Source organism: Monopterus albus, unplaced genomic scaffold, assembly GCF_001952655.1.
Source record: "Monopterus albus unplaced genomic scaffold, M_albus_1.0 scaffold254.1, whole genome shotgun sequence".
Taxonomy (NCBI): Eukaryota; Metazoa; Chordata; class Actinopteri; order Synbranchiformes; family Synbranchidae; genus Monopterus; species Monopterus albus.
This window is the reverse complement of record NW_018128134.1, coordinates 90833-101682: the sequence shown is the minus strand read 5'-3', so window position 1 is coordinate 101682 and position 10850 is coordinate 90833. Positions and strand designations below refer to the sequence as shown.

Below are 10850 nucleotides of genomic sequence, written 5' to 3'. Positions count from 1 at the left end.
TACTGTAGTGGCATCTGCTGTTTTTTATGCTGTTGTGGGTTGGGCGGGAGGTAGCACGGACAGGGACAGAAAGAAGCTGGTTAAAAGAGTGGGTTCTGTCCTGGGCTGCCCCCTGGATTCCATAGAGGAGGTGGCAGACAGAAGGATGCTGGTAACACTAACATCCATCATGCACGACCCCTCCTACAGTGCCTTGCTAAAGTATTCGGCCCCCTTGAACTTTGCGACCTTTTGCCACATTTCAGGCTTCAAACATAAAGATATAAAACTGTAATTTTTTTGTGAAGAATCAACAACAAGTGGGACACAATCATGAAGTGGAACGAAATTTATTGGATATTTCAAACTTTTTTAACAAATAAAAAACTGAAAAATTGGGCGTGCAAAATTATTCAGCCCCCTTAAGTTAATACTTTGTAGCGCCACCTTTTGCTGCGATTACAGCTGTAAGTCGCTTGGGGTATGTCTATCAGTTTTGCACATCGAGAGACTGAAATTTTTGCCCATTCCTCCTTGCAAAACAGCTTGAGCTCAGTGAGGTTGGATGGAGAGCGTTTGTGAACAGCAGTTTTCAGTTCTTTCCACAGATTCTCGATTGGATTCAGGTCTGGACTTTGACTTGGCCATTCTAACACCTGGATATGTTTATTTGTGAACCATTCCATTGTAGATTTTGCTTTATGTTTTGGATCATTGTCTTGTTGGAAGACAAATCTCCGTCCCAGTCTCAGGTCTTTTGCAGACTCCATCAGGTTTCCTTCCAGAATGGTCCTGTATTTGGCTCCATCCATCTTCCCATCAATTTTAACCATCTTCCCTGTCCCTGCTGAAGAAAAGCAGGCCCAAACCATGATGCTGCCACCACCATGTTTGACAGTGGGGATGGTGTGTTCAGGGTGATGAGCTGTGTTGCTTTTACGCCAAACATAACGTTTTGCATTGTTGCCAAAAAGTTCGATTTTGGTTTCATCTGACCAGAGCACCTTCTTCCACATGTTTGGTGTGTCTCCCAGGTGGCTTGTGGCAAACTTTAAACGACACTTTTTATGGCTATCTTTAAGAAATGGCTTTCTTCTTGCCACTCTTCCATAAGGGCCAGATTTGTGCAGTATACGACTGATTGTTGTCCTATGGACAGAGTCTCCCACCTCAGCTGTAGATCTCTGCAGTTCATTCAGAGTGATCATGGGCCTCTTGGCTGCATCTCTGATCAGTCTTCTCCTTGTATGAGCTGAAAGTTTAGAGGGACGGTCAGGTCTTGGTAGATTTGCAGTGGTCTGATACTCCTTCCATTTCAATATTATTGCTTGCACAGTGCTCCTTGGGATGTTTAGCTTGGGAAATCTTTTTGTATCCAAATCCGGCGTTAAACTTCTCCACAACAGTATCTCGGAGCTGCCTGGTGTGTTCCTTGTTCTTCATGATGCTCTCTGCGCTTTAAACGGACCTCTGAGACTCTCACAGTGCAGGTGCATTTATACGGAGACTTGATTCCACACAGGTGGATTCTATTTATCATCCTTTGTCATTTAGGTCAACATTGGATCATTCAGAGATCCTCACTGAACTTCTGGAGAGAGTTTGCTGCACTGAAAGTAAAGGGGCTGAATAATTTTGCACGCCCAATTTTTCAGTTTTTTATTTGTTAAAAAAGTTTGAAATATCCAATAAATTTCGTTCCACTTCATGATTGTGTCCCACTTGTTGTTGATTCTTCACAAAAAAATTACAGTTTTATATCTTTATGTTTGAAGCCTGAAAGGTGGCAAAAGGTCGCAAAGTTCAAGGGGGCCGAATACTTTCGCAAGGCACTGTATATGTGGTTGGTCTAAGTAATTTTTTACTGAAAATCTATAGTTTCAATCAGTCCCTTCTATCCTTGTAGACAGGATGTGTTCACTGTTGACTTTACAGAGATGAAATGATTGACACTTACTAAAATTAAAAACCAAATATTGTCATGTTGTGTGCCTCACTTCCTGTTGGAGGCTTTTATTTTGAAGGGAACTTCTGAGTTTTCACCATTTCACTCTCTCCAGCTTCACTACAGCCAATCAATGGTTTTGCCTGGTTATCTGACGTTTTCAACTTCTGGATCTGAACACCACTTGCCTCTGCCCTCAGTTTTTCCATTTTTTCTTATTTAATGAGCTCAGTTTATTTTTACAGTTGGCTGAAGAGGACTGTATCCTATTACAGTTTTTCACAATTGCTAAAACAATAAACTCCATTCTCTGAACCAAATTCTCAATAGCCTAAACTAATTTGTCGAATAAATCACTCTTTCTGCAAAACCTTAAACAAGTTCAGGCACTTAGACTCTGTTAGCAAATCTCATGCACTCTTTTTGCTAAACTCTAAACACATTCTCACTAAAACACAATTTGCACTGCGATGACCTTGTGTTGAAAAACACTAAACAGAGGACAGCACAACTTAAAACACAACTTAAGCACAGTTGTCATCGTTTACACACAACGATTCAAAATTGTTCACACTTGTTTCTAATTATGTGATGAGAAGGTACAAATCATAAACCAGTTCAAAGTGCACAGATGGCACAGGTAGGAAAGTCTATGACCGAAACCCATATACCAGGGAAAATCTCATACAGGCAATGGAACTGGTCTGTGGTGACATAAAGGTGCAGTCTTGTCAAGGCTGGATCCGCCACACCAGAGGGTTTTTTGCCCATTGCCTGGGATGGGACAACATTGCCTGTGACATAGATGAAGCCCTCTGGCCAGGCCCAGCTCAAAGACGTGATCCTGGGGCAGAATAATCTTTCTGATGTGTTTTTTTTTTCCATCTTTTTTGATTGTAACATGGTTTTTGGTAAATTCACTACACAATAAACTTTTTTTTGTTGTAACTACATGTCCTGGATGCTGTGTTCTCCTTTTTTTGATGTAGTGTCTAATGACTGAGCTGCAGTGTGTATATGATTTACTCATTTGTGTATGATCTGAAAGCATTGTTTGATTTTGAGTGCTGGTGACATGGTTTTGAAGCAATTGCTTGATTTTGCCAGATGAGTCAGAGGTTTTGTGAATTTAGTTTGAATATTTGGATTTGTGTTTAAGGTTTTGAGAAAATGAGTGATAGTTTCAAGAAATGTGTTTTAGCAATTCAAAAAAACTGTAATGTATTTTGGTGATCAGTGCACCCTTTGATTTGTATTTTCCACTACTGAACATTATTCCTACCTGTTTCCAGCTGCCCACTTTGCCAGTCCTTTTTCAGTTGTTTTTCTGCCTCCTGTGTAAGCCACTTCTGTTCTCTGTGGATAGTGCTTCAACTGTGTGTTCTTCCCTGTTAAACTCACCTGGACTCTGGATAGCTCCAGGCCACCATCTTCTGCCTCTGCCACCATCTTAGCTCACCTAGAGAACACCTGCCCCTGTCTGTTTGTTGTGTAGTGTTGTTTACCTGCTGTGTGGTCGCCTCCAATGGGGGTCATCACTCCCAGTGATCCATAGGCAGCCCCTGTCTTCACCTGAATGCCATGGCCTTCTTCCTGGTTTCCAGTCCAGAGCAGCTCTGCAACAACTAACAAACCTCTAATACCTGCACCTTGTTTTTTGAGTTGTGCATTTAATTCCAACCAAACCTTTAACCTGACAAATACTTTTTTAAGGACAGATTTAATGAGTTCAATACTTGACCAAACTGCTGGTCATGCCTTAAAGAATTTGACCAGTCTGGGATGAAGAACCTGCAGTATGTGAAGCTAGTCATTTGTCACCGAGAAACTAACTTTGTATCTTTTTTTGTACTGATGTTCATCGTTGGTTTGATTACTTTGTGCTCCTTTGATATTTTTTTCTTCCTTGGTTCATAGAGGTTAAGTGAATGGCTTTGAATTGTGCTTGATTGCAAACTTCTAAATACCTGTAATTTAATTTTTTTTTTTCCCTAAAGCTCCAGTTCTTAATGAAAATGCCCTCTCCATGTGTCTTTCCTTAATTGCAGGTCAGTGGGGTCAGTGTATCGGGAAGGAATGTGGTACTGGTGGTGTTCAAACAAGGACAATATGGTGTGTCCACATGGAAGGCTGGACAACCCACCACTCCCACTGCAAGCACACTGACAAGCCAGAGAGCCAGCGGCACTGCTTTAAGGTCTGTGATTGGCACCAGGATCTATTTGAGTGGGAGGTGTCTGAGTGGGGCAGCTGTGTTCTTGTCCCTTTCTTTTCCAATGAGCTCAAGCTGAGGACAGTTGAGTGCATTACTGCACAGCATGGCCTCCAGAGGCGTAAAGTCCACTGTGTACGCACTTCAAACCGTACCACAGTCACCTCCAAGATATGCGAGTTCTTTTCTCAGAAACCCCCTCTGGAACAGGCTTGCCTCATCCCTTGCCCCCAGGACTGTGTAGTTTCAGACTTCACCTCCTGGTCAAGTTGCAGCAAAACCTGCGGTGCTGGCCTGCAGCATCGGACTCGACATGTCCTGGCCACACCAATGTATGGAGGGGCAAACTGCCCCAACCTTACTGAGACCAGGACTTGTTCTAACCCTGTTGACTGCCCTGCCTGGGAGGACAAGTACCAGTACAGCCTTAAAGTAGGAGCCTGGAGCAAATGCCGACTACTCCACCACAAGGACATCCTGTTAAGTGGAAGGACTACAGTGGAGTTCAGCACCACCTCTAATGAGAACAACACAGTCACTTTGCACACACTGGCTTCTCACCACCATTCCCATCACAATCACCAGGCTCATGTGCACAAGTACCCCATGTCATGGGAACTGGAGGTGGGATACCAGACACGACAAGTGCGTTGCACACGGAGTGATGGCAGAAATGCTATGCTGAGGTAAGCCATTCAGAAGTGCTCCAACGCACTGCACTTACAGTGAGAAGTAAAGGGTAAACCTAAAATGAACACATGGGATATAAATCTAAAGTGAATAATAAGGCATTCCTTAAGGTCTGAGATAAGCTTCTGAAATTACCATGAAAGCATGGTGGCTGTGTGAGAAAAGCTGGTTTGCACTTGGTCTGGAGAACAGATCCATAGAGGCAACTGGATTTAACTTACATTAATCTCTTTTTCCACTGATGCAGCATTTAAGGCAAGTTGGAAGAATGCTTTGTAGCTGAATGTGGGTGTCTGGTGAAACAGTCCTAATGGAGTTCAATGGTTTAAATGGTTCTTCGGCTGCTGCTTGTATCATTTTGTAACATGAGAGACATGATGTCTTTTTATTGCTGGTGATTATTTATTCAATTATAACAAGACTGTGAGAACTGGGGTTTCACAAATACATTGGCCTGGTGTTGAGGTACTATTCTGTGAAATGTCAAGTGCTGCTCCCCTCCTGTTCCTGCTGTTTGAGCTAACCCTGGTATTTGGATTTGACAAGAATGGATTTTTCTGCACTTGCTCAACCACAAAGCAAGAACACACACACAGACAGACACATGCCGTCATAAACAGCATCCCATCTTGTGCTTTCCTCTCAAGGAACGAGAAAGCCATTGCACTTATATTACAGTATATTGACTGAATGCCATACTAGCATCTACTTGGTGTAAAGTGACACTGTTAGCCAACTGTTAAAATCAGTTTGACTGCATTCATAGAATCACGCTTTTTTATTGTTTGACATTGCTTTTATATTTATAGTAATGAGCATTGCCCTGAAACTGTGTTCAGCGAGATAAACGCTAAGCATTGGCAGCTTTGGGAAATATACTGTAGCTCATGTGCAGTGTTGAATTGAAGCATCATGACAGTTTTTATGCAATGAGATTTGTTTGCCCCATGCCATTTGGGCTAAAATTGACTATGTAGTTATGTTTGATATTTGCAGTTATTGTCTTTGATGAGGTGGGTTCTGTGACTTTGACTGGAGTGTGAAGGGACCATTTAATGTACAGTGTCTGATTAGCATGGTATTTACTAAGAAGTGGGACTGGAGCTTGTGAATATGGATTTCCCACCTGAGTTCTGCCTCATTCTGCTTTCCTAATTACAGCCTAATTACAAAGTAAAATTCTAAAATGAGCATTGTACTCACATCTTAATAAACTAGCTAATTGCATTGTCCAAGTTAAACAATGGAGGCTGTGGTTACATGACTAAAGCATTTGTTTCATATTTTTAAACAAGCACATCAGCTCTTTGTACCATTTGTGTAAAAGGTTGACTTTGTTCTCTGAGACCAGTATCACTAGGATCTAATGTCTTTGAATTTTGTCATGCAGCAGTGGAAGCTGCAAAGGTCATCTGTTCATCAGGAGATCAAGATATCCATTAGTATGTTCTTCAAGCATATGACATTTTTTTACAGTTGATTTCACTTTTACTTGATATATAGCAATCTCTTCACCACCTTATTTTAATCCCAAACCACACCTAACATACTGTATGTTGTCACTTCTGCTTCAAGCTCAGTCTGTATACTGAAACTGCTCCATTTTTTGTGAAGGGGCTGAAATGTTATTTTGTGAAATAGTTTTGATGTTTCACAATTGCAGTATTTTTTCCTTTAACCTTTTTTTTTTTTTAAATTGGCAGTCTTTGTACCAAGAACAACTCCCCCCTGACCTTCCAGGCTTGTGTGATGCCCAAAGACTGTCAGACATCTGACTGGTCATCATGGAGCCCCTGCTCTAAGACCTGCCGGTCCACCGACCTGTCTCCTGGTTACCGCCTCCGGTCACGGATCATGACACAGATCCCGGTCAGTGGGGGGGAACTATGCCCTGCCCTTGAGGAAAAAGAAGCTTGCAACATCATAGGAGACTTACTTCCAAACTGCCCCAGGTAGCTCATTTGCAGCTTTGTCCTCAGAAAGAAACGTTCTATTCATGTTTAATCTCCTGATGCAGCCAGTTATGCAGAAAATGTCAACCTCTAAAAACAAATAACGATTTTTAATTTTGCTTCTCTGAGCTTTTTAATCTGAATAATTATGACAAAGCCTAAAGGCTGCAAATTCATGATTTCACTATTGAATTACACTGATTAATTGGCAGTACCTCAATCCTGTAACACCTACAATAACCTCTGGTACTTTCGGGAGTTCCCGACCCAGTGGACATGACATGGATGACAAGCGTTTGACAAAAGCACATTGTTTTACGGACATTTGTGTAAAGACGGGCATTAGCTAATATTACATGTAGTAAGAAAAGTAGTCAGTAGAGAATTACTTTTCCAGCTGGTAGCTTTTGTTTTATTTGTTACATCTACATGGAGTGCCTGAGAACAGAGGATTTACATGATTAGGAAAAACTCATTATGGAAATTAAGCATTTGATAGATTACTACAGGCTGTTCTGGTAAACTCCTCCAATATTATTGCTTTCTGCACCGCTGCATTTTTCATAGTTGAAACTAGACTGTTTTTCTAAGTATTGAAATTAAAATAACCATGTCTCCCTCCTTCTGACATACCATGAGGTGTTTGCACTCACTAATTTGTCTTTTGATTTGTGCAATTTTTCTGAAACAGCCGGCAATGTTGTGTTTTTCCTTTTAAATACATTCATTTGCAGCTTTTTTTTTCTGAAAATACACAAACACAATACTCTGGTATACTTCCTAAGACATGTCAAACACTGGCTCCATTTAACTGCTGTTTGTTTGTTTACACTGCAAATATGTGTTCCTATCTTTGTGCTCTGTAAGATATGTGTGGAGGACCACAGACTGGGGCGAGTGTCGCATCCTCCCCTTCCTGAGCCAGCAGGACCAGCGGCTGGCTAACATCAGTATTCTTTGTGGAGGGGGGATCCAAACCAGGAAGACCTACTGTGTTCAAATCCCTGATGACTCAGCGCCTCATCACAGGAATGAGGGTAAATAAAAAAAAACCAAAAAAACAAACCTTAATTTCAGATGACCCCATGCTTGCAGTAAGCACATGGTGACTCAGATATACATCATAAGTGGTGTGTTATGAAATATGCCATGAACATAACATGAACATTAAAGAGAGTATGTTGGTTATGCAGTTGAAAAATGTTGCAACCATGCTGTTGCTGTAGCTAAAGCATGTTTATAGTGCAGAGCACATAACACTGTTTCTCTTGAGCTACAATAAACTGTAGCTAAGGCTTTGAACAACAGCGACTTGCTACTCTGCATGTGAAAATAGCTCATTTTATCTCCAAAGGTGTAATGTTTTTCACTTTCAGCACTCGAGAGCTACTGACTTTTTGGTGTGGCAGTAGTAATATTTTATACCTTAGATTCATATAAAATGTACATTTATATTACATTGAAAGCTGCAAACCACAGCAGCATGAAAATGGAGCAGCTTTAATAAAAATACTCTCACTTACACCATGCAAAAAAAGCTGCACTGGGCTAAAAATGATTTCCCTGGCATGTGCTGTATTTCACTATGGGGGCGTGGCTGGTTTCTAAAGTGCTTCAATCACTTTAGAAATTAATTTTAAGTTTATGTTGTGGAGGAAGAGTGGCTCCCCAAATCAGCTTCTAACATTCTAGCCATAATAGAGCTAGTGTTATGGTTTAGTCCCCCTCACCAGGAGGGTGAGGGAGAACTGGGGTTGGACTCAAGATGGCTGACCCAGGTGCCAGTACAAAAAAGGTGGTTTAATGGAATAAAACAACATGACAACAAAACAGGGTCCATAATGCATACAACAAGGGAAGGGCAGTGATGACTAAGGAGACCAGGACGAACAGGTACACATACACACTAATGGCAGGAACTAGGATAGCAGGAAGATGAGAACGGACAGGTGAACAAAAAGAACCAACGTACACAATGTAATCCACAGCACAGGGACTGTCAGCGTGGAAGACAATGCACGTATTTCAGTAGCATCTTACACACGTCTTTTAATAAATAAATATAATAATAATAATAATAATAATAATAATAATGCGGGTCAAACACAACCTTTGTAAACTTACTTTGCGTATGGTACGTTACACGTCGCAATGCTCCGGCGGCGACGGGGCGTCTGCCAGAGGTATAAATAAGGAAGCCAACAAATCACCGGAATACGCCTCAGGTGTGCGCACCGACCCACGAGTCACTAATTACCCGATGCGACACAGCTGAGGCGTTGATCCCGCAAAAAGGGAGAGCAGGAGAGGGAAAAAAGAAAGAGAGGCATGTCGCGCCAAGTGGACCTGACAGCTAGACTGATATTCCTACTTCCATATGCTGAAAAAAATGCCTTTTCATCTAGCAAACAAGTGTCTTCAGTGTGCCATGAAAATTAACAAGCCATTCTATAGACATACTATAGAGGCTTTGTGAGGCAGTTTGCTGCCATTCATGTGTGCATTTGCATTGGTGCATAAGAAATTAGTGGCTTAACCTGCTCAGACTGAAAAGTGCTATTACGAGAATGATCATCTTTTACTGTTCCTATATGCTTGTCCTTCAGATTAAGAATAACAACAATATCAGTGCTTATTTGGGAATGATCATCTGCACATATAACATGTATTATATACATATTTATTAGGAGCAAGGGTCGTAGTGGGCCTAGTGGTCATTAGCAACTAGCTTGGCACAGGGTTTAAAAAGATTCCTAGTTTAGATGGTTGTTGAAATGTCATTAAAGAAACTCCACACTCTACAGTGGCTGATAATTCCTTGCGTCTGATGCTGCAGTTACACATGAATGTTCTCAAAATGCACACAGAGCATTATTGCCTTCAGTTTAGTGTTTGTTTTCAGTCTTAGCCCAATTTATGTTAGTGTAGGAAATCTAATCAGCTAAATCACTTTAATGTGCATGGTCCTTGGATGGGATTGTACAAGCATCTGGGTAATTGTGTATGGTCTGTTTTAACAAAATAAAAAAGTTCTATGGCATTGAGACTGGCTGATGCACACTCAGAGTGCAGTGTCTTTCATAGTAAATCAATACCATACCAGCAATAGTATTAAAGGGAATGAATTTGTTTACTTTGAACATTTAGAGGAAGCTGATCATTCCTCTCCAGTGAATGATGCTTATTTTATTATACATTGTTACTCTCAGGCAGATTTAACAAGTAGTAATAAAATGTAGACAGGTGGCATAACATGGTTCATCAATGTAAAGATAAAGAAAGTTAACAGTTAAAAGGAGAGAGAACCTTATCTCATACGGTTTCTGTAATAAAAGCATTGCCAACAGTCACATTAATGGTGTGGGTGTCACCCCCCCGTTAGCACCTGTCAGCCCACTTTAATCAAGCTGGGTGGCCATGAGATTGGCTCCATTTCCATATTTTCCTAGCAGCAGGGGGTCATCATGCTGACTTGGGTACAGCTGGCCCTGCTATTGCCCAGGGCTGAGCGGGGCCAAGCCCCGCCTCCAGAGCTGGCTCACTGAAATGTTGCACCAAGGGAAAGTCCTTATAGTTTCAGCATTCACTTTTTAACTGTTATTTAATTGCAGCAAGATTTTCCTAGCGCCTTGTTGCAAGCTAGTAACACCACATTGACACCATGAGTTATGTTTTGCTTCTCAGCGGCTGGCACCGCCCCCACATGATCAAGATGCTGGTCCACAGTGTAAAACGTAGTAATGATTAAAATTGTGACATCTCAGTGTTTTGTTTTCTTCCTTTAATTTATTTATTTTATTGCAGCACTGTGTCCTCCTTCGTGTTCTTCTTCTTGGTGGTATATGGCATTTAGCAAACAATGAACCTGGACTGGAGTGTGGATCAGGAAGATAACACTTAGTGTACGGTGAAGTCAAATGGTTTAGAACTATAGAAAGTTAAAAAATAGAAGGTGGTGGTTGGGTCCAACAAACACCTCACTTTCACACAGATAGCCAGAGATTGTGTCTTGTAGTTGATGTTGTGTAACACTACTTTTCACTTGAGTGGTTTAACCAAACCTAGAGTCTTT

The 10850-nt window shown here is 41.3% G+C and overlaps 1 protein-coding gene across 3 annotated transcripts in view; it reads left to right on the top strand.

The window, feature by feature from the left end:
• The window catches only part of thsd7ba (thrombospondin, type I, domain containing 7Ba), a 181039-nt gene that overhangs the window by 88744 nt on the left and 81445 nt on the right, over positions 1-10850 (top strand). For all 3 annotated transcript variants that reach the window (XR_002276677.1, XR_002276676.1, XM_020621192.1), the window contains exons 4-6: positions 3973-4822; positions 6530-6778; positions 7646-7815. Coding sequence is in view for 1 of the 3 variants with exons in the window: in XM_020621192.1 (XP_020476848.1) it covers positions 3973-4822; positions 6530-6778; positions 7646-7815 (1269 nt within the window). In the remaining 2 variants the exon portion in view is untranslated. The remainder of the gene's footprint in view (positions 1-3972; positions 4823-6529; positions 6779-7645; positions 7816-10850) is intronic.